The sequence below is a fragment of the Sorex araneus genome, chromosome 2 (assembly GCF_027595985.1).
Source record: "Sorex araneus isolate mSorAra2 chromosome 2, mSorAra2.pri, whole genome shotgun sequence".
In the NCBI taxonomy this organism is placed as follows: Eukaryota; Metazoa; Chordata; class Mammalia; order Eulipotyphla; family Soricidae; genus Sorex; species Sorex araneus.
In genome coordinates this window covers 205,595,955-205,619,126 of record NC_073303.1, presented here as the reverse complement: position 1 = coordinate 205,619,126, position 23,172 = coordinate 205,595,955, and the positions used below count along the sequence as shown (strand labels likewise).

Genomic DNA, 23,172 nt, shown 5'->3' with positions numbered 1-23,172 from the left:
GTGGGGCGGGGCGGGGCTCTTTCCTGGCCTGGAGCTCAGGGACCCGGTAGAGTGTCGCGACCCGACCGGGGCCGTCCTGTCACCCAGACCCCGAGGGGCGCCAGGCAGGGCCCGCCCAGACTCACGGCTGCCCCCCCCCCGCCCCTCCCCGCAGCCCAACCTCCCCTGCACGGAGAACGTGGCGCTGGACGTGGAGCGGCTGACGCGCACCCAGGCTGTGAGCCGCCGCGCGGCCCCGGGCGAGCTGGCGGGCAGCGACAACTCGCTGGGCCTGGAGCCCTTGCGGACGGCGGGAATGACCCCCCTCCCCCAGGACGGGGAGCTGACCCCCCGCACGGGAGAGATCAACATCGCGGTCACGAGTAAGCAGGCCGGCCGGGCCGGGGGCGTGTGTGTGTGCGTGTGTATGTGCGTGTGCGTGTGTGTGTGCGTGTGTGCGTGTGTGCGCGTGTGTGTGTGCGTGTGTGTGCGTGTGTGTGTGCGTGCGTGTGTGTGTGTGCATGTGTGCGTGTGTGTGGGCGTGTGTGTGCGCGTGTGTGTGCCTGTGCGCGCACGCGTGTGTGTGTGTGTGTCCGGGAGCTGCTGCCAGCAGGAGGGAGGTTGGGGAGAGGAGGGGATCGGAGGGGCTGACCTTCCCCTGGCCACAGAGACCCTCTCGGCCCGACACGCCCGTCCCCTGCCCTGCCAGAGTGGACGTCTGGGGCCCGGGCCGTCGGGTGTCACGCGGCAGGGGGTAGAAAGCGTTGTGGGGGGCTGGTTCTCAGGCTGCTGTATGGGGGCGTGTGCTAGGCGGGGTGCGGGCGTGAGCCTGTGTGCGTGCGTGTGTGAGGGTGTGGCACGCACGGGAGGACGAGCACGTGCCGCACACACCGCCTTCACCTGTTGTCTCCATGCCCCCTGCGCCTCCCATCTAACCACCTCGCACTGCCGCCTCCCGCCTTCATGTCACTGTTGCTTGCCTCTCGCTTCGGCCCCGCCCACTGCGCCGCCGCCGCCCCGCCCCCGCCCCCGCGGGGGGGCCTAGCGCCCCAGACTCCGGGCACTGAGTGCTCGGCCCCCCGGGAAGCACGGGGCTTCCTGCCGTCGGGAGCCGGGCCCGTGGCAGGGGAGGAGCGTGGCGCCGTGAGCACGCACTGCCCCGCCTGCTAGGGCACGTTGTTCCTGGGTCCCGCCCTGGCCCCCAGCTCCGTGGTGAGGCTCTGAAGGCCGCTGCGCGGGGACGAGGGCCAGGCTGCACTCCGGAGCCGGAACGAGCCCCAGGTTGGGGCGGGAGGGCCGTGGGCCGGTGTGCAGGACACGTTTCACAGCACCGCGCGGGCAGGACCTGCTGCTGGGTCTGGCCGGGTGCCCGCGAGCCCCGGGCCTTGTCCGCGGCTCCAGCGCCCTGGGCACTGCCCGACTGGAGGAGCAGGCACCGGACGCCACCCCGTCGGCACCACAGCACGGCCCGGGGTGGACGCCACGGCCACCGCCTCGCTGAGGCTGAAGGACCGAAGTCACGTCGCGTGTCAAGCGAGGGGAGAAGGCGGAGTCCCCAGATGCTGGCCCGGCCCCGCTTGCCAGGAGCTCTGCTGGGGCGGGATTGCCCACCGCGGGAAGGGCACGTGCCTTGCACGCAAGGGCCCGGGTTCGAGCCCCGCAGCACCCTGTCGGCTTCCCTGAGCCCCGCCAGGAAGGACCCTGGATCAGTGGAGCCAGGAACCGGCTCTGAGCACTGCCCGGCGCAGCCCCGCCGGACGCACTGAGGACCCGATACAGGAGAGTTGGGTCAAGGCGGTTCCTGACCCGTTCCCAGAACCTCGCTGAGACGCCTCAGAAACGCCGGGCTCCCTCCTGGCCCTCGGGGTGTTCCCGAAGTGTCCCCAGCGCAGGGGTCCAGTTCCCAGAGGCCAGGAGGCTCGCTGGCTCGTCCTCGCACACTCCGTGGCCCCCCGCCTGGCCCCCCTCGCTCTGCCTCGTGCCAGGCTCCCTGCCGGACGGGGGTGGCCCCTCCGGGAAAGCGCCTCACGCTTCAGACGCGTCAGGAAACCCAGCACGGGCCCGGGCGGCCTCGTACCTTCTCTGTTGGCTTCTAGAATGTTCCGTGCCGCACGTTGCTCCTGGAATGGTCTGTGGCCCACGAGGACTTCAGGGAGTACAGGCTGAAGCCGGAGCGAGCCTCCTGCCGTGGGGCTGAGGGCAGCTCGGGGAGGACGCGATGGCACGGCCGGCCTGGGCTCCCCCGGGCACTTGCTAGTGACCCCCAAGCCCAGAGCCAGGAGGACGCCCCGTCCCCCAAACGGGGCCACCAGCCAGGAACAATGGAAGCTGCAGCCGAGGGCAGGGGCCGCCCCGGCCAGGCCAGACTGATCCCGCCTGCCCAGGGCAGACCCGGCAGGGCCGGCCAGCCACCGCCAAGGCCCCTCGCCTCCACGACCCCCACGCCCTGCCCGCCCGACCTCGGGACCGCTGCAGGGATGGGCCCTCCGTCCCGCCCACCCAGTGCTCTCCCGACTAACAGCCACGCCCCCCCCGCTGCTCCTCCTCCTCCCGCTGCCCCTCCTCCTCCTCCTCCTCCTCCTCCTCCTCCTCCCCTTCCTGCTCCTCCTCCTCCTCCGCTCCTGCTCCTCTTGCTTTTCCTCCTCCTCTTCCTCTTCCTCCTCTTCTTCCTCCTGTTCCTGCTCCTCCTCCTGCTCTTCTTCCTCATCCTCTTCCTCATCTTCCTCCTCCTCCTCTTCCTCCTCCTCCTCTTCCTCATCTTCCTCCTCTTCCTCCTCCTCTTCCTCCTCCTCCTCTTCCTCATCTTCCTCCTCCTCTTCCTCCTCCTCCTCCTCTCCTGCTCCTCTTGCTTCTCCTCCTCTTCCTCCTCCTCCTCTTCCTCCTCCTCCTCATCTTCCTCATCTTCCTCCTCTTCCTTCTCCTCCTCTTCCTCATCTTCCTCCTCCTCTTCCTCCTTCTCCTCTTACTCCTCCTCTCTTCCTCCTGTTCCTGCTCCTTCTCCTGCTCTTCTTCCTCATTCTCTTCCTCATCTTCCCCTTCCTCCTCCTCTTCCTCATCTTCCTCCTCTTCTCCTCTCCTCCTCCGGGCCCGCTCCTGCCGCCGGGCCGCGGCGGGGAGGGCCTTGCCGCCCGGTGACTGGCCCTCTCTTTGCCGACAGAAGAGTGGTTCATTATCGCCAGCTTTGGCCTCCTCAGCGCCCTCACGCTCTGCTACATGATCGTCAGAGCCACCGCTAGCTTGAATGCCAACGAGTAAGTAGCCGAGGGGTGGGGGCGAGCCAGGCAGCCCCCGGCCACCTCCAGTCTGCCCTGCCCTCCCCTCCCCTCTCCGCCCCTGCCCCGCCCCGCCCTCGCGTGCCCTCTTGGGTATGAGCTGAGGGACGGGCCAGTCAGTCCCCCTGGGCGGGAAGACCTTGCCCAGCAGCTCTGGCCCCCGGAAAGGTCCAGAAGGGCCCCAGCAGGCGCTGAGCATCCACTGCCAGGCTCGTGACTGGGGGGGCGTGTCACTCCTGCCCAGGCACGCCCCCTCCACCCCCATCACGGTCTGACCTCAGCTCCTGCTGAGACGTGGCTCTGGGCGGGCACGCGGCCCTTTAGTCCGCAGGAGCCCCCGCCCCGCTTCTAGCGTTTAGGGAGGGCTCGGGCAGGAAGCTGAGGGTCCCGGCATCTCCACTGGGTGGAAGAAGGGCCAGAGAGGAGGCTTTAGGAGACAAGAAGGTGTCGTGCAGGAGAAAGTTCTGGAAGGCATGAGCAGGTGTTAGCCCAGGAGAAGGTTCTGGAAGGCAAGCACATGAGCACAAGAAGGTTGAGAACGGTGATCTTTGTAGTGCAAGAGAAGACTCAGGAAGGCAAGCAGGTGTTAGCCCAAGAGAAGGTTCTGGAAGGCGAGCAGGTGTAGCACAAGAGAAGGTTTGAAAGGTGAGAAGGAAGCTTCTAAGCCAGGGTTCCAGAAGGTGAGCAGGTGTCCGAGAGAAGGTTCCGGAAGGCGGGCAGGTGTCTGAGAGAAGGTTCCAGAAGGCGGGCAGGTGTCCGAGAGAAGGTTCCGGAAGGCGGGCAGGTGTCTGAAAGAAGGTTCCGGAAGGCGGGCAGGTGTCCGAGAGAAGGTTCCAGAAGGCGGGCAGGTGTAGCTCAGAGCTAAGGGTCTCTGGGATGAGGCAGCTGGACAGGGCGCGCCCTGCAGGACTGGCCCCACAGACGGCTGCCGTCTGGGGCCCGGGGGCGGGGGTAGCCCAGAGCAGAGGGCGTGCCTGGCACGGGAGTGTTCCTTGCCCGAGACTCCGTGGAGAGGGGTGTTCCCACCCCCTCAGAAAGTCAGTGAGGCCCAGCGTTGGGCCAGCCAGACTCTGCCAGCCCCGGGCGACTGGGCCTCGGGTGCGGGGAGAGACGAGTGGCCGTGTCTGGCTGGACGGGGCCAGAGGGAGGCAGGTGCCCAGGACAGTGCAGACCCCGGCCCGCCCTGGGCCCGGGAGGAAGCGAGGGCCGAGAAGTCAGACCTCAGGCACCCGCCGGGCCTCGCTGTCCCCGCTGGGTCCGGAACTCTCCGTCACCTCTGAAGGGCGTCACCAGGGCGCGGTTCCTTAGCATAAGTTGCGGGGGGCAGGGCTGCAGCCTCCCCCCTTGTTCTACCACCCTGCAGCCCCCTCATGCCCTGCGCTGGGGGGACATCTCGCATCCTGCCCCGGTGCCACCCACAGCCACATGCCACGGCTCCTGGGCCACGGCTGCTGTCATGCGTGTGGCTGTTGCTTCCATGCCTTCATCTGGGGACATCCATGATCCCATTGAGAGAGAGAGAGAGAGGGGGAGAGAGAGAGAGAGAGAGAGAGAGAGGAGACAGAGGGGGGGAGAGAGAGGAGAGAGGAGAGAGAGAGAGAGAGGGAGAGAGAGAGAGGAGAGAGGGGGGGAGGGGGGAGAGAGAGGAGAGAGGGGGGAGAGAGGGAGAGCAAGAGAGAGTGAGAGAGAGAGAGAGAGGTGTGTGCACTTGGATGCGTGAAATGCGAGTTCCCGTGGTGATTCTCTGAACTCCTTAGAATTTGGAGGGTAGGGGTATTTTTCACTCCTGGTTGCTTTTTGTTTTGGTTTTTGGTCCCAGTTTTGGGGACTCTGAGATGCCGGGGATGGACCCAGGCCAGCACTCGCAAGCAGGCGCCCCACCTGCTGTACTATTGCTCCAACACTTTCTTCCCACTGGATGTGACTTAACTTTGTGGGTGGGCATGGTTGGAGGGTCCGGAGCTGGGGACGCCCAGGGTTCCCCGCTCTGCTCAGGCGTGTCTCACGGGCAGCGCTTACCTGCTGCCTCTCGGGCTCTTCAGTTTCCTTCTCAAGGCGTCTTTGTTGTCGGGGCTAAAATCCCTCATCACGGCTCCTCCCACAAACCCGAGACGGAACCGTGGTGGGTTTCGTTCTGAGGTGGCCCCTCCCCGGCGCACGCCATCACTCAGCCCTTCACACGGGAAATCCAAAACCGTTGCCTTGGCCTTTGCCGAACACCCAGCACCTGCCGGGGAGTCGGTCCCGGTGAATTCACTCCGCAGCTACTGGCTCACTCACTCATTCACTCGTCGGCTCTTTCACACATTCGCCAGCTCATTCATTTATTCATCATGAATTGACCTTATTCATTCACTCATTCACTCGTTCATTCGTTTGTTCATTTCCTCATTCATTCACTCTCATTCCCTCATTCATTCACCCACTCACTCAATTCCTCATTCATGCATTCATTCACCTATTCATTCATTCCATCCCCTTGGCGTCTGTCCCATTTGCTGGCAGCTCAGCTCTGTGCCTCCCCGTGGGGAGCTTGTTCGGACCCGGGGACGTGGTTCACCGTGGCTGATGACTCTAAGCCGGTGTGATCTGGGTCTGACCCGGGCCCGCGTTCTGATGAAGGTGTCTGAGCCCGGCACGGAATCCTTTGGTTCTCTCACACAGCAGAGCCGGGACTGCGGGAGTACACGGGCGTGGCGTCAGGGCACGGGGGCAGCACTGCCTTGCACACGGCCCCCGAGGCTCCGTCCCAGCACTGGCCCGGGCCCCTCCCCGCCAGGAGTGACCCCCAGACAGTGCTGACGTGGCCCAGAGCCCTGGAAAAGGAGCCAGAACCTCCTTCCCAGGCCGGCCTGGCTGTGCCCTCCACCCTGCTGCCGTCCCTGAGTGACTCCTGAGTGCAGAGCCAGGAGGAGCCCCTGAGCATCGCCGGGTGGGACCCAAAACAAAGACAACCTGCCTTGGTGCTGCCCCTGCTGACTCTGACTCAGTGGCCCCCAGTAAATGTCTGGGCCTCCCCGAGCACTGCCAGGGAGGAACCCTGAGTGCAGAGCACTGCCAGGTGTGGCCTCTGTTAAAAACACAAAAATAAGAACGTGAAACACTGATGACAGTGGCAGCATTTCTCCGTGAAAGCCTGCAGCACAGGTCTCAAGGGAAGGGCGGGCGGACGGGAACCCCTCGTTTCTGCGCCACTCCCAGTGTGGTGGCTCTGGCAGGGTCCCCAGCCCCTCCCGCACCCGCCACCCTGCTTGGCTCCGTTTCTCTGTCGCTTTAAATACTGACCCCTGTTTTCCCTTTTATTTCATAGGGTAGAATGGTTTTGAAGAAGACAAAAAAAAAAAGCGAAACAAAACAAAAACACACACACCAAACAAAAACAAAAAACTGCTTTTCTGACTGATTGCCTTGAAGGACAAAAACAAAACAAAACAAAAGAACCTATTTTTATGCATCATTACCAATCATGCCTCACAAGCGTTTATTTTTAGTACATTTTATTTTTTCATAAAATTGCTAATGCCAAAGCTTTGTATTAAAAGAAAGAAATAATAAAAGGTTTAAAAAAAAAGGCTGCGAGTTTTCTTCCCTGAGGAGGACGTGTGTGTCTGAGTCCGGGGCTGTCTGGCGGGCGGGGCCAGCCCGTGGCTCCCCCATTGGCTTTAACATCGGGGTCTCTGGGGTGCAGTGGCGGGCCCTGAGCCTCAGCAGGGGGATTTCGTCTTCACCGTCGCTCAGATTTCACGGGCTGGTTCGTGACCTCAGCCTCGTTCAGTCACATCAGCTGCTGTGGCCTCTTGCCTGGCCCAGTGCTCTGTAAATACTAAGTGCTCATGAAATATCTGTGGGGTACAGGTACGAAATGTGGCACGAAAAAAAATTTCCAAACGACCTACCAGCTGACAGTACTTGTTCTTTGTGCATGGTTTTATTTATTATTATTATTATTATTTACCAAAGATATCCAGTAGTTATTTATTTAGCAGTTTGGGGTTCGAGGAGCTGGAGCAGTAGCACAGAGGGTAGGCACTTGCCTGCATGCAGTGACTTAGTTTCGATCCCTGGCGCCCTCTGTGGTCCCCCAGCGCCACTTGATGTATGTCCACCCCACGCCCCGCCCCCCGCCCCCACCAAAAAAGTTTGGGGTTAGAGTTTTGTTTCCTTTGAGGGTTCTCAGCCACACCCATGGCTGCTCACGGCTGCTCAGGACTTACTCCTGGCTCTGCACTCGGGATCACTACTGACGGGGCCCGGGAGATGGATTGGACCCAGGTTGATCGCACTCTCCCCGCCGTGCAGGCCCAGGTCCTGCTCCGAGAGTAGCTGCTCGCCACACACTCCTGGCCGTGCCCGGGAACCAGACCCCAGCTCCCTGTGTGCAAAGGCGTACCCTGTGCGACTTTCCCGCTCCAGCCCTCTTTCTTTTTAATTGTTCTTGTTTTAGGGCTACACCCAGCGATGCTCAGGGCTTACTCCTGACTCTGCACACAGGAGTTACTCCTGGCAGTGCTCGGAGGGCCACGTGGGATGCCAGGGATTGAACTCGGATGGGCCGAATGCGAGGCAAGCACCCTACCCACTGTGCTATCACTCGACCTCACCTCCAGTTTTTTTGTTTGTTTTAAGTTTAAGCTTCTGAGAGCTTTGCGGCCATGCGATATCTTTAGCCTACTTCTCCCTCTGGGAGAAACTGGCAATCTTCTGAGAGTTTCCTGCCCACTTGGGACAGCCTTGCAAGCTTCCCATGGTGTATTCATATGCTAAAGCAAGTAACAAGCTGGATCCCATTCCCCTGACCCTGACCCTGAAGAGCCCCCAGTGCAACATCTTTGGGAGGACCAAGTCGAGAGAGACTTTTAAGATCTCAGAGAAATGGAGAAATCTCAGACAAATGGAGAGGTTACTGAGCCCGCTCGAGAAATCGGTGATTAACGGGATTTCGTGATTTTGTGATTCGTGATTTAAGTTTAAAAGCAATTTAAAAAAATGTCGCTAGAGTGATAATATAGTGGGTAGGGCATGTGCCTTGCATGCAGCCGATCCAGGTTCAATCCCTGGCACTCCACCTGGTTCCCCGAGCAACACCGGGAATAATTCCTGAGTGCAGAGCCAGGAATAACCCTGAGCATTGCCTGGTGTGACCCCTAAATATTAAAAAAAAAAAAAAAAAACTGGGTCTGAGCTATAATATAGTGGGTAAGGCATTTGCCTTGCGTGTGGTGAGCCGGGTTCAATCCCCAGCACCCCGTATGGTCCCCTGAGAGCGTAAGGAACGGCCCTGATTGCAGGGCCAGGAGTTAGTCCTGAGCAATGCTGGGCATACCCCAAAACCTGAAAAAAAGAAAAAAGGTTTAAAGTAAGAGCTCTCTGTGAGGGCCGAGCGGTAGCATAGCAGGGAGGGCGTTTGCCTTATGGTCCCCCAAGCACTGCCAGGAGCAATTCCTGAGTGCAAATCCAGGAGTAACCCCTGAGCATCGCCGGGTGTGACCCAAAAAGCAAAACAAACAAACAAACAAACAAAAAAACCTCTCTGTGATTGATAAGGACGAGAGTGGAAGTCTGTCCAGGCACTTTGGTGGCAGTGCTGTAACTCACAGGCACTTTGATTCACGTGGCTGAAGCCACATTACTCTGATGATAAGAAAATCCGCAAATAAGATCAAATTTGAGTGACCTTTCTGAAGGCCTCAGGACGAGTTAAATCAGTGACAGAAAACAGGAGTGGATAGACTTCCCGCTCCTTCACCGTCCTGTAGTGAAACACTGTATCACCCAGCGGGACCCTTGAAAGTTGAAACTGTGTTCTGGGGCCGAGAGACAGGGGGGGTGTGATGGCCACAATCCTGGTCCTGCCTCTGGCCCCACTCTTGGGTCTCTGAGCACCCCCAGGGGCCACTCATGAGCATAATGCCAGAAATAGCCCCTGAGCACTGCCAGGTGAGGTCTCAACACTCCCCGCAAGAAAACATTAGGATCCAGGAATAAAAACCATATTAACCTGCTGATCGGACGAGAGCGCATGTTGGTAGGCGTGGGAGGAAGCGTGTTACGGGGAGGAGGTGCAGGCGGCTCCAGCCAGGCCAGCCTGTGCCTCTCGGGGTTCACGTGGAGTGTGGCCCTAGCCCGGCCCACCGTTGGGGAGTTGGGGAGTGAGTTCTGATTGCTTTATTTTTTTTTTCTGACGGGGGTGTTGCTCTCAGCTCTGTGCTCAGGACTCACCTCTGTGAGTGTCCCACGCCATGTTTGGATTAAATCTGGGGGTCACCTGGGCCTGGGGTGCTCAGACGCTTCATGGAGTCAGTCCCTGCCCCATCTGTGTTCGTAGGCAAGCAGGTCAAGGTGTCCCCATTTGCCCCCAGCCTGTGCCCCAGATCTTTCTTCCAGGAATCCTGAGGTAAGCGTGGACGGCGTCCAGGAAGACTCGTGTTCCCACTGGCCTTCAGCCCGGCCACGAGCCCGGCCTTTGACCTTTAACTCCCAGCGCGAGCTGAAATTGCCCAGAGTGTCTCCCTGAAGTGCAAGGCGCAGGCCTGGGCTTGGGGCCACACCGGGTGGTGCTGGGCCTGCTCTCGGGTGACTCCCGAGATGACCCGGGTCAGGCAAGCGCCCTGCCCGCTATCCTGTCTGGCCCGAGTAGCTCTGCCAAGAGGGCTGGGCAGAGAACGAAGGGCTGGCGACGACGCATGTCTGGCCCGCGCAGGCTCCTGGTGAGACTCCTGACGGGGCTCAGAGAACTGGACACAGGGTTCCCGGCTCTGCGCTCAGGACTCACTTGTGGGTGTCGGGGATAGAGCCCGGGTCAGCCCCTGGCACCTGCCGCTGTCCTGTCGCTCCTGCCCACCCGGGAGACGGGTGCGAGAACTCGGTGCCCTCAGGGTTCCGAGCTAAGTCTGATCCAACCATGTAAATGATTAAAAGGAGACCAGTCCCTTGAAGCAAACGGATTCCCAAAGCCTTTGCTCTGCAAAGGGAGTGACAAGGTAAGCCCTGGGCTCGAGGCAAATATTTGCAGAGCAGAGTGTTGCAAATTCGTTGTTTCTAGAACTTTCGTCTTTTTGCCTTTCAGGACTTGGAGTTCAGTCACTGAAGGCCACTTTCCCTGACCGTTATTCCCACTGTACTCTCCCTCCGGCTGTACTGTTTGTGTTTGTCTGGGGGCCACTCCGGCATTACCCCTGGTGGTACAAGGGGGAACCAGCGGGGGCGGCCGGGGATCGAACCTGGGTCGGCGGGGGAAACCGTATGGGGAGCCGGGGACTGAACCCGGGCGTACCTGGGGTCAAACCAGGGCTCGGCCACGCACGTGCGATCAGCGGGTGTGGGGCCTGCTCACCCCTCAGGAAGGTTGGCAGACTTCCTGGTGGGCTCCTCTTGGCAGATGGTGAGGGGGGGTAGAGCCACACCCAGTGCCGCCGGGCAGGTGGTACTCAGGTGCTCCTGGCTCTGTGCTCAGTGGCTATAGCTGGGTCTTGGAGCGCTCTGGTGACAAGGACACAGTTCTGCAGTGCAGGGCAAGTGCCATCGTCCCTGGACGCATCTTTCACTCCAGCATGGAATCCGTCGGAGAGCACCGGGCCAGCCGGGTTGGCCGTGAGGCGCCCCCTGGTGGCTGAGTCCTGGAAACCGTCCTGAGCATCAGTGACTCCTGCGGGTGCTGGGTACAGAGTGCAAAGGGAAAGGGGCGCCTCCACAGCGCCCCCAGCAGGCCGGGGACCCGTAACGCCTCTCTCTCGTTCCTCTTGCAGGCGGGCACTTCTTCCACCGGAACTCCCTGTCCCCGCGGAGCTTGGTGTTCGAGAGCGAGTTCTCCACCATCGAGCCCTCCTTGGACATGTACGATGAGAACAAGACCTGATGCCCCGAGAGGGGGCCGCGGGGCGGGTCGACCCTGGCGTGGTTTGATTTTCAGCCCACCTCTCTCCTTTCGCATTTGCTCATCAACATCCGACTTGGAAGAGTGGCGAGGCGCTGTCCCGAGAGCAGGGTGGGCTCGGGGGGAGCCGTGAGGCCCCACCCCCCCGCGCGGTGAGGCTTGGACGGTGCCCAGATGACTCCACAGTGCCCCGGACCCCACGCGGAGCAGGTCACGGACGGTGGCTGTCTCCAGGGAGGACGAGGGGGACCTGGCCTTCCTGCCGCGTGTGTTCGCAGACCTCACTAGGATGGACCACAGGTCCCCGTTGGCGCCCCCTGCCCCCTGGGGTGCTGGAAGACCCTTTGTGTCCCCACTTGTAGTGCGCGGAGGTGCCGGCAGGTGGCGCTGGCCCCTGAACTTGCTGCCTGTGCTGGCTGGTCCCTCCCGCCTTTGCGGTTCCGGCGCGAGGACCCCCAGTGCTGCCCCCGACACGGACTGCCCGGGCTGCCCGCAGGGGGGTTGTGCCGAGCCGGATGGACAGGACCCCGCAGGGGCGCCTGGCCCGCCCCGCCGCCGCCCCCCAGCGCGGACGAGGTGAGAGGTGACTCGCGCGAGGCAAGCGTGGACGGGGGGCTGCGGGGGGCCGGGGGCGGGCGGGGGTCAGACCAGAGTGATGCCCTGAGCTTTTCCCTGCAAGAGGGGTCGTGCGCCGTGCTGGCCCCCCCCTCCCCCATCCTGGGTCTGCCCCACCCACCTCCCTGCCTCGGTGGCCCCCTTGAGAAGCGTGGAGCTCGGCTGGCGGGTCCCCCTCCTGGGGGCGCTGGGGACCCTCCACTCCCCACGGCTTTCGGGCGGCCTGCGGGGTCCCGGCCGGGCCCAGCGGCGCGGCCTCTGGCTGGGTGCTGGCGCACAGGCCCTGGTGGTCCAGCCTCTGGCCGTGGCCCCGCCCCCTGCGCCGGCCCCCGCCCGCCCCCCGCCCCATGACCAGCCCACCCCTCCCCCGCTCGCCTGCCCCCCCTTCTCGCCGGTCTCGGACTGTGGCCGCGTGTCCTGGTTTTCCTGGTTCCAGCCTCGTCCCATGGCACTGCCCCGTGACCTCTGCCGCCCACTCGCCCTCCGGGGCTGCCCCCGCCCCCGGCCGGGCCCCCCGCCCATCTCCTGCGCCGCCGTCACCACTGAAGTCCATGGCCGGGTCAGTGGCCCCGCCCCACCTGGCCAGGCCCCCACAGTGGCCGACCCGCCCGGTCAGTGACCAGGATCGCCTCAGCGTCTGCTGTCCGCAGGCCCCGCCCCTCTTGGCCACCCCGTCCCCACACTGACCACACCCGCCCACTGGTGTGCCGCCTGTCTCCCTGACCCAGTACAAAAAAACCCCGGAGGCCCCTGGTCACCCCAGCTCTGGCCGCCCCGCCCCGCGCTGCCCCCCCATCCCCAGCCCCAGCCCCAGGAGCGCTGGACACCGTCCGCGGGGCGGGGACAGCCCGGGGGCAGCCTCTGCAGAAGGTCCGCACCGCTTCTCCCCCCTCCCCCGGGCTTAAGTAGAGGTTGTTTCCCCTCCATTTTTTTTTAAATAGTCTTTGTACTATAAAAATATTTTTGATAAACTCTTTCACGCGAGCTTGGTTCGGAGGGTCAGGTTGGGTCAGTCCCCCCAGGGCTCCGGGGGGCGTCCTGTTCTGGCCCCGGAGCCTGCCCCTGCCCAGACACCCCAGGCCCCGGGTCAGGGCCCCGCCTTGCGGGCGGGGAGCCAAGAGGCATTGGGTGTTGGGGTCCCCAGGAGCTGGGACTGCAGGGTCTGTGGTCTCCCGCCCGCCCCCCCCCCCCGCAGCCCTGCACCCCCGGGGGGAGTCCTCGTGGGGCGCCGGCAGGTGTGAGACCGGGCAGAGCAGGTGTGAGGCTGGGCGAGCCTGTGCTCCTGCCAGGGGCCAGGCTGGAGATAGAGATGGTCCGGGGGGACGGGCTGCCTTTGGGGGTGGGACATGGGGGCTCCTGAACCGAGAAGCCGGCGCGAAGCCGCCTCCAGATTCCACCCACCTCCTGGCAGGCCCGGCTCTGCTGGCCCTGGGGAGCAGGAGCGGGGGAATGGGGGCGGCCGGGGGAGCGGAGAGCAGGCTCTGAGGGGCCACCGAGGCACGGCCGGGGTCCCGCAGGGAGGCATGAAGGGTCTTCCTGCAGGGTCTGGGCACCCATGACTGACGACTCGAGACACTCCTTTCCTCTGGGTGACCCAGGGGTGCTCCTTCTCTCGGGCGCCGTCTCTGGGTGACCCAGGCGTGCTCCTTCTCTTGGGCGCCGTCTCTGGGTGACCCAGGGGTGCTCCTTCTCTTGGGCGCTGGGCACTGACAGCCCAGAGCAGGGGGCCGAGGTGCGGGGAGGGGTCTGGGCCCCGGGTCTCAGTGGAGACGCATGCTCAGCTTCTGCTTGCTTTTTATTTCTGGCTTTTGCCCTTAAAGGCAAAGGTTCAATGAAACGGTGTGCGAGTTACGTGATTCTCCCCCCTTCAGTGCTCTGACTTGGCCAGGAAAGACTGAAGCGAGTGTAATTTTTTTTTAAATTTTATTTTGTTTGGGGGGCACACCCAGCAACGCTCAGAAGTGACTCCTGGCTCTGTCCTCAGGGATCACTCCTGGTGAGGATCAGGGGACCCCGTGGGGTGCTGGGAATCGAACCCGGGCCAGTCACATACAAGGCAAGTGCCTTCCCCTCTGTGCTAGTGCTCTGGGCCTGAAAGGAAAAGGAGAAAATCCACTTGCTTAACTTCCTGAGGGGAGAGTCGCCTGCAGACCTTCCTTCCGGGGCCCAGGGCTCCTGGTGGGGAGTTGGTGGCCCGCAGAGGCTTTGGGGCCGGGGCGCCTGCCTCTGAGACCCAGGGGTGACAGCCCTCCGCAGACCTGAGAGGGGCTTCCCCACGCGCCCACCCGCACAGTAGTCTGCTGTGCCTTCGGGGGGGGCGCCCATAAGCTACAACCCAGCTTCTAGAAAATTCCAGCTCTGGGACCAGGGAGAACAGTGGGGAGGCACGCACTTGCCGCGCCCCTGGCTGAGCTGGGTATGGCCCCGGGGCCCCTGCAGGAGCGACCCCTCGGTGCGTCGAGTGTAACTCCGAAACAACAACAGAGAGGTGGCGGGGCTGGAGACGCAGCACACAGGCAGGGGCCCGCCTGCACGTGGCTGACCCGAGTTCCGGTCCTGATCTCCCATAGTCCCTCGAGCACTGCCAGAATTAACTCCCGGTGCAGAACCAGGAGTGACCCCTGAGCACTACCTAGTGTGGCCCCAAAACCAACTAAAATGAACAAAAAAACACCAAAAATACCCCCCAAAAAACCAACCTCAATAACAACAACAAAATGATTTCTGCACTCGGCGATTGGGGCAGAGTTTATGCTCATTATTTATGCAAAAAAGTGGGGTGCGGCCCTCGTGGGAGCCCTTGTACACCCCCACGCGAGCTCCTGCTTTGAAGCGAGGCTGCGGTGGCCTGCGGTGGCCAGGGTTCTTCCGAGAAATGCGGTTCTGCGTTTTGCACGTTCTCTCCTGTCTCGCTCCCCTCCTCGCCCCCTTGCCCGGGAGTTCTTAACTTGACCCCCTCCTCTCCCCCCTGCTGGAGGGAACAGGCGGGGAGGCTGTCGTGAGTGGGGGGCCGCCGTCCCTGCCGTCAGAGTGTCCCCGAGCAGCAGCTGGTGCTGGGTGGCCCCAGGCCCGGAGGGGGGCGAGGGGAGGGGCCGGGGGAGTCCTTGTGGGGCGCCGGCAGGTGTGAGGCCGGGCAGAGCAGGGAGCGAGCGCCCCGCGGCCTGGCCCCCCATGGCTGTGGCCCTGAAGCCTGAATAAATAAAAACAGGACCGCAGGGCCAGGTGGTACAGGTCAGGTGCTTGCCGGCATCAGCTACGTTCCCCAGCTGGTCCCCAGCTAGCCCCCCCGAGCACCGTGGGGGGAGCTGTGGGGCACGGCCAGGAGGGGGCGCCCCTGAGCCCGCGCACCAGCGTTTTTCCGAGTGATGGGGAGAACCGGGCTGAGACCTGGTGGGCGGGGCGGGGAGGGGGCGCTGCGCCTCCCCCTGCCGCCCCCCTCGGCCATGCCCCCCGCCGCTGCACCTTCCTGTGGCCGCCCTGCAGGCCGGGCCCCTCAGCCAGGGGCCCTGCAGGCCGGGCCCCTCAGCCAGGGGCCCTGCAGGTCGGGCCCCTCAGCCAGGGGCCCTGGGGGTGGGGCAGCCCCAAGACCTGTGACAAGCCGGCTTGGCACAGGCCCCCGAGACCCCAGCCCCGAGGGTGAAGCCCTGGCCCTCTGCCAGCACCCGAGCGCGGTGAAGCTGTCCTGTCCACGCTGCGTGCTGCCCCACCCCCACCCCTGCAGAGGGCTCCCTATCGCGGGGTCACCCTCCAGTGCTCCCGACGTAGAGGGGGGTCCTGGCAGGACGCGAAGCTCGGGGGAGGCACTGCTCTTACACGCGGTGCGACCCCTCCAGCGCTGGGTAGGGCCCCCCAAGCCCCGCTAGGAGTAACCCCTGCACACAGAGCCAAGAAGTAGCCCCGGGCACCCCCGGGTGTGACCTTAAAACCAAATAAAAAGACACAGTGGACCTCGGAAAGGGCTGAGAGCTTGCTTGGCTTGCAGGAGCCTCCCCCCGACCCCAGCACCCCGGGGCCCCTGAGCAGTCAGGGTGGAAGGCAGCGTCCACCCCTCCAGGGTGGCCAAGGAAGGACCTTCTCCATCTGGATTCTTTCTCAGGGGCCCAGGGGTTGCCGTGGGCAACAGACCGGCCCCTGTCCAGGCTGCAGGTGACCTGTAGGGAGCACTTTCTTCCTGAGCCAACTGACACAAGGTGAATTCCGTGACTGAAGAAGTCGGACAAGGAAGTATTGGATTTAAGCCCCAGCACCTGCATGGTCCCCAGAGCACCACCGGGGGGCGCTCCCGAGAGTAGAACCAGGAATAGCCCCTGGACCCCAGGGACGTGGCTCACCTGACCCCGGCCCCAGCGAATTCTAACTTCCTTTCAGGACTCCCCTCCCTGACCCTCACTCCCTCCAACCTCTAATCTTAAAGGGCTTTTTTTATTAGTGAGTGGGTGGTACTCAGCTGAGAAGTTTGTTTGTGACGAAGCAGAGTTTGGGTGGAAGGAGTCCGGCTCCCAGGGGACCACCTGGCCTGCCGAGACCTCGCCTCCTCTCTGACCCCTGCACACCTTGTGACCCCAGGACCTTTGGGTGTCCCAGCCCAAGAGGGATGGGCACCCTCGGCCAGTGCTGGGGGCCAGAGTCTGGCTTGGGAAGTAAGAGTGAGAGTAGGGATGCAGTAAGCAAGCCCAGGGCAAGGTTCTGGGCGGGGGGCAGCACCTCGCGTGTTGGCTTCACGCGTGGCGGCTCGCCAGTGGGGTCTCAGCCGGCCGCTCTGGGTTCTGCTGACTGCACTGCTTCTCCGGGGACTGCTACGAAACTTATTTTTCTAACTGTCGCCCAGGTAGCGGGTGGGCGGGGGTGGGCCAGGGCTCGCCGGAGGGGGGGTCCCTGTTTGACAGCCCCCAGCACCTCCGTGCGGGTCCGGCGGGAGCTGGGCACGGGTCTGGTCAGTCTCAGGCCTCTGGAATGTCCCGGGCCGCCGCAGAGCGTCTTGGGTGCGAATGGTGATGTAAGTAGTGACATGGCCTGGCGTGTCCCCGTGTGCCGACAGTGTCCCCCTGTGCGCGTGGTTTGCTGATATAACCATTTCAATAAAACCCTGGAAAATCCCGCCCGCGTCCTGCACGTGTCTGTCCATGAACCCGGGAGGACCCAGACTCGGTGCCAGCAGGGCCCACGGGGATGGTGGGTGGGGCCGAGCTGGGCAGGCGCCCGCCTCACACCTGGGCTCGACGCTCTAGGGTGAAGCAGGTGGGAGGGGGCGCGTGAAAGCAGCTCAGGGCTGGGGGAGGGGGGAGGGAGGGGCCTCGGCAGTCAGACTCCCTCTCTCTTTAAGGGGGGGATAATCTCACCGGCCACCACCCAGACGAAGCTGCTTCTCCGGAAGGAGCGTAAGGTGAGGCCCCACAGCCAGGCCAGGGGGCGGGTGAGAGTCCTCCCCGCCCAAGGGACCCAGCCCCAACAGCCACCACGCTCCGGGCCACTCCCCACACGCTCGGGCCGGGCCTCACGCATGAGCGAACCTAGTCCTAAACTGACACATCATAAGACATTTTCCATAATTGTCACTGTCACTGTCACCCTGTTGGTCATCGAGCAGGCACCAGTAACGTCTCCATTGTGAGACTATCACACCGTATTTGATGGGGTTCAGACAGTAGGCAACAAATCATAGAGGGGAAAAAAATATATATATATATATATATATGCCTGACTGGGAACACCTGTAAAGGCGGTTAGAGGCCGCCCCAAAAGCCTCCGTCCCTCTCGGAGAGCCCGGCAAGCTACCAAGAGTATCCCGCCCGCACGGCAGAGCCTGGCAAGCTCCCCGTGGCGTACTCGATATGCCAAAGACAGTAGCAATGACGGTTCTCATTCCCCTGGCCCTGGAAGAGCCCCCAGTACGCCATCGGGCTACCCTAGCACGTGGCAGGGACGAATGGAGACGTTACTGGCGCCCGCTCAAGCAATTGATGAACAACGGGATGACAGTGATACAGTAATACAGTGATTTCCTTTCATAATTCTTTTTTTTTTTCTTTTTGGGTCACACCCGGCAATAATGCTCAGGGGTTACTCCTGGCTCTGCACTCAGGGATTACTCCTAGCGGTGCTCAGGGGACCATATGGGACGCTGGGACTCGAACCTGGGTCGGCTGTGTGCAAGGCAAATGCCCTACCCGCTGTGCTATCACTCCAGCCCCTCCTTTCATAATTCTTAAGACAAAACTCTTCTGCCAGAATACTTTAAACCTTAAAAAAAAAAAAAGAAATTAAAAAAAAGAAAAAACCAGAATACTTGAAACCTTAAATTCCTTTTTACCACAAATACATATTTTGTTTTCTGGAGATTCTCTACTCAAAAAGGCATTCAAAACTTTAACACTTAGATATTCGCTTCCTAACTTCAAGACTGGCGTCAGCAGAACACTGATAACGTGTCCATTCTCGGCTCTCTCTCGCCTCGGCTGAGAAGGGACGGGGGCAGGGGCAGCCGCCTCTGTTCGGCTGCAAAGGTCACTAAAGTGAAAGGAGCGGGTTTCAGCCGCTTGACTTTTATTTTATTTATGTATTTATTTTTGCTTTTTGGGTCACACCCAGTGATGCTCAGCCGCTTGACTTTTGAAGTGCTCACTTTCCCCCCTTCAGCAAGAAGGCCTGTGGGGGGCAGACCAACACCGACCTAGGCTCCTGCCGGGCTGCTAAGCTGGCTAGACCTACGTGTCCTTTTTTCTATTTCTCAGCAGCTGAAGGAGGATGTTCACCCAAACGGGGGCTCAGTTCTCAGAAAAGCCCCCAGATGCCCTTGGGTTGCTAGGTGACCCTGTCCAATCAGAAACAGCCGTCTACAAGCCACATTGCTTTGATAGAGTATAGAAAAACACTTCCAGGAGAAACCAAGGCACGTGCTGCTTACGTAACCAAGGCCTATATAAACTACCGGCGTTTGCGAGTCAGGGTGGCTACCAAGAGACCACTCTGTGGGTGAGATCGTTGACCCTGGTTAAGTGGAAAAAAACGCCTTTGCACTTGCATTGCTGTCTCTCTGACTCTGTCCGTTCACGCCGAGACCCGAAAACCTGGGTACAACACCCGAAGCTGGTCTGAGTTTCCAGCAAGAAAGCCTCAGATCTTTAAACTCTGATGGGATAAAAGCTTTGCAGTCAATTTTATAACTCTAGAAAGCAGACTAATTCTTCATTCAGATCAGCTGAGGCTTGTGAGATAAAGCCTTGCATCCTGAGCTCTTGTTTCACTTTAGTTTCACGCTCTAATTCTGCAGCTCTTTTCGAGATACTACAGATTCTGAAGCTCAAAAGAATTTCAACATTAATAACCATTAATGTTTCCCCAATAAGAAATTAGATTGAGAATTTCAATTCCTCGGTCTTAAAACACCTAAACCTTTGAAATAGCTGCGTTGCACATCATTCCGACCTCTTGTGAAGAGTCTGCTTGCCCAGGTCTAGGGATTTCTACTTCTAATTTCAACCTGGCTCTAACATTCGAGTGCTCCACACAGACAGGCGACGGACTGACTACAAACACCACATGTACATGTGCACACGTATACAGTTGATCGATCAATCTGATCCTTCAAAACTGGCAGGGAGAAAACTGACAGACTGAGAAAGGAAGGGGACATCCCCAGGGCAAAGTCAGCCCTGTCGGCCAATTGGGAACCTTGACTCCCGTTTCCCTGCCTGACCAGCCTGTTCCCTGCTTCTTAAAAATGGGTCAAGAAAGCGCTTTAGATAATATAAAGCTGGAAAATAAATTACGACAAAGTTGTTGTAAACCAAAGGTGGTCAGATGTCACCACTTTTGACTTTCCTAGTTCTGAGGTAGAGAGCTGGAATTTCCTTGTCAAGTATGGGGATCAGCGGGAGTTCTGGACTATTGGGACGGTCCGGAAAATTTTTCAGAGGGGCCCAACCTTGTGGGTTTTGGACTTAGTCCTTCTTTGGCTTAATTTTAAAAGTTCTTATTTATCTCGAGTCATAAGATTTTTACACCAGATACTTTAACAACTTCACAATACAACCATGCTTTCAGACACAGAAAGAGGCCATTGGTACTCACCAAACTTTTAAATAGCAGCACTTGAACTGTCAGTTTTTATGAAAACATCAGAAAACTTAATTTGATGGCTTCTATACCTCTGCTATTAAGCTAAATAGCATAATTTTATCTCTGCACTGTTTCACAAAGCTCTTGTTTTTCACCAGGCAGGGGGTCTCTCAACCAGTTCCCACCAGACCGGGATGTAAGGGGTCTAGTCCGGGTGGCCTCCTGGTCCTGGAAAGAAAACTTGGCCTCGCTTAGCCTCCAAGGAGAGAGGACTAGCTCTGGTCTTAAAGTGCCTGGAGAGGTTAATAAAGACAACGGGGTGGTCTGTGCGTGTCCCATGATTAAACGGTGAGCCAGGGACCAAACACTCAAACAAGCGAAATGCAAAGCGAAAGTAAGGAGGTTTGAGAGACAGAAAACAGACAAGACAAACACAGGTCAGGTCGGCCGACAAACTATCCTCAGGCCAGGTCCCGGTCCGGGCAAGAGTCACGCCTGACTTTGCTTCCCGAGTGGTGTTCACCGTGCTCGGGGCATTCAGGGCCCAGGGACGTCTCCCACACTCTCCGACCAGCAACCCCAGAGCATCCCCCGAGGTCCTTTGCCCTTCTCTTGGCCGAGCCCTTCCCCTGATCGTCCCGACTGGCAAAGCCCACCTGCCAATCCCGCCAATCAGCGGCAACACAAGGCCCGACCTCCCGTGGGGAGGGCCCACCTGCAGGCGGGAATCCCGGACGAGCCCCCAGATGTTATAGCCGGATTGGGAGTTTCCCGTTCGCAGAGAGACAGTTCCACAGGTGAGAATGCAAAAGCAAAGGAACCTTATTGCTAGCTCAGGCGAGGGTCCAAGCCTCTTCCAATGCAGTGGAGGCTTTTTTATTCTTTTCTTTTTGGGTCACACCCGGCAATGCTCAGGGGTTACTCCTGGCTCTGCACTCAGGAATCACTCCTGGCGGTGCTCAGGGGACCATATGGGATGCTGGGACTCGAACCCGGGTTTGCCACGTGCAAGGCAAACGCCCTCCCCACTATGCTATCGCTCCAGCCCTGCAGTGGAGTCTTGAGAAGGACCCTGACCCGAGTTCCGGGGAGCATTCTATCGCATACGGTCACCTAAGCAAAGCTGGCACAGTTGTTGGTGTTTTTCCCAAGAACTGCAACAAAGCTGTGAGCTAATTGGTGATGCCCACCTGCTGTGCCTTATCTTATGAGGGGGTAGTGGCGTCTAGGGTGGTCCAGCTCCAGACAAGGACAGTCTCCGGGAATTCTTTGGGGGGGTGACAGAAACTTACACCTACTGCTCGTTCTGCTGAAGTGCAGCCTGCCATGGCGCATGTGAGGTTCTTTCTCCGCCTCCCACGATGCTGTTCCTAGACTGGCTTTGCGAGCGGGTATCTGGGATGAGTAGCTCCCACGTGCTTCTCTAAAGCTAATGATTTGGGAGTGATGTGAATCACCTGTGAAAAACTCCTTGAGGAAATCATTCAGATGAAGAGTGTTGGTATATATAAGTGCGAGCAAGGAGAAATCCTGGAAAATCTCACTTATTTGTGGTCTCCAGAGTGAGAAGGTTGGGGCTAGAGATACGGCAGAGCAGGTAAGCAGCTTGCCTTACACGCCACTATCTGGGTTTGACCCCTGGCATCCCACCCCTCTGAGCACCGCTAGAAGTAATTCCTGATTGTAGATCCAGGTGCAAGCCCTGGACCCATGGGGTGTGGACCCCAAACGAAGAAGGCAGGCAGGAGGGAGCAAGCGAGCAGGCCTACGGCAGAGCCGTCATACACAGTAACCAGCCCTTGGCGCTGTGCTGAGGAGACCAAGTGGCTGGCTGGGGAACAGGTGAGGCGGGCTGAAGTCGCGGAAGGACACTGGTGCTAGGTCTTTGGGTCCATGGTAGTGGTCGGTGCGGTTCTGTTACTGAGCCATAGCCCTGCCCTGACGCCACCACAATAAACATTTTCCCAAAGAATATGCAGCAATTAAAAGACTAAAGAGGGGCTGGAGCAATAGCACAGCGGGTAGGGCGTTTGCCTTGCACGCGGCCGACCCGGGTTCAATTCCCAGCATCCCATATGGTCCCCTGAGCACCGCCAGGAGTAATTCCTGAGTGCAGAGCCAGGAGTAACCCCTGTGTATCGCCAGGTGTGACCCAAAAAGCAAAAAAAAAAAAAAAATAAAATAAAAGACTAAAGAGATGGGCTGGAGCAATAGCACAGCGGGAGGGTGTTTGCCTTGCACGCGGCCGACCGGGGTTTGATTTCCAGCATCCCATAGGGTCCCCCGAGCACCGCCAGGAGTAATTCCTGAGTGCAGAGCCAGGAGTATCCCCTGAGCATCGCCAGGTGGGATCCTCCCCCAAAAAACAAAAGAGTAAAGAGAGGCCAGAGTGATAGGACAGCAGATAGGGTGTGTAATCCCCAGGTGACTTGGAATCTCGAGGCTCTCTCTCGCCCCCTGCACTTGGTGGTCTTGAGCCACTCCCCCACCCAGGACAGCCTTCGTCAATGAGAAGACAGTGAATGTTATGTTGAAATTTGATCAATGTTGGGATCTAGAACACCAGGACTGGAGAGACAGCGCAGTAGTTAGGGCGTTTGCCTTGCACGTGGCTGACTCGGGTTTGATCCCTGGTATCCCATAGGGTCCCCGAGAACCACCAGGAGTGATTCTTGAGTGCAGAGCCAAGGAGGAACCCCTGAGCACTGCTGGGTGTGCCTCCACCCCAAAACAAAGAGTCGAGAATACAACACAATTATGAACCATCACTTCCAAAAAATCATCTTTAACTCAGGCACCCTGGAGGAGGATGGATAAGACCCCTCCCCACCCCAAGGGACCCAGCCCCAGCAGCCAAAACCTCCAGGACGCAGCTGCTGCCACGCTCAAGGCCACTCCCCACACGTCGAGCCGAGCCTCACACACAAGTGAATCTATTCCTGGACCGACTTGCAGCCGTGCAATACTCCAAACCACATACCTCACCCATACCCCAGGATTACGTGATAGGGTTCAAAGTATGAGGCAACTAATCTTAGAGGGAAATATACATTTTTTTTAACTGTATCTAACTCACCCGTTGTTCACTGATTTGCTCGAGTGGGTGCCAGTAATGTCTCTATTCATCCCTGCTGCATGCTAGTGTAGCCCAGTGGTGTATTGGGGGCTCTCTCGAGGACCAGGGGAACGAGGACCCTCGTTGCTACTGTTGCTGGCATATCGAGCACACCACGGGTAGCTCTGCTGTGCGGGCGGGATACTTGCAGTAGCTTGCCGGGCTCTCGCAGAGGGATCTGCGGGTACCTGCCTGTTTATCTACAGCACACAGGCTCAACCTTTAACAACATGTCAGTGACCTCTCACCCCTAATGCCCA

At 59.9% G+C, this 23,172-nt stretch overlaps 1 protein-coding gene across 3 annotated transcripts in view; it reads left to right on the top strand.

Moving 5' to 3' along the window:
• Window positions 1-16,836, top strand: part of RNF130 (ring finger protein 130) — a 49,691-nt gene extending 32,855 nt beyond the window's left edge. The window contains exons 7-9 of one of the 3 annotated variants that reach the window (XM_055125835.1): window positions 155-362; window positions 3,137-3,230; window positions 6,562-6,827. In XM_055125835.1, coding sequence (XP_054981810.1) covers window positions 155-362; window positions 3,137-3,230; window positions 6,562-6,577 — 318 coding nt within the window. In that variant the 3' untranslated portion in view covers window positions 6,578-6,827. Of the gene's footprint in view, window positions 1-154; window positions 363-3,136; window positions 3,231-6,561; window positions 6,828-10,996 lie in introns of those variants that run through there. The other 2 variants (XM_055125834.1, XM_055125836.1) reach the window with 2 other exon arrangements.
• Window positions 16,837-23,172: the final 6,336 nt, after the last annotated feature.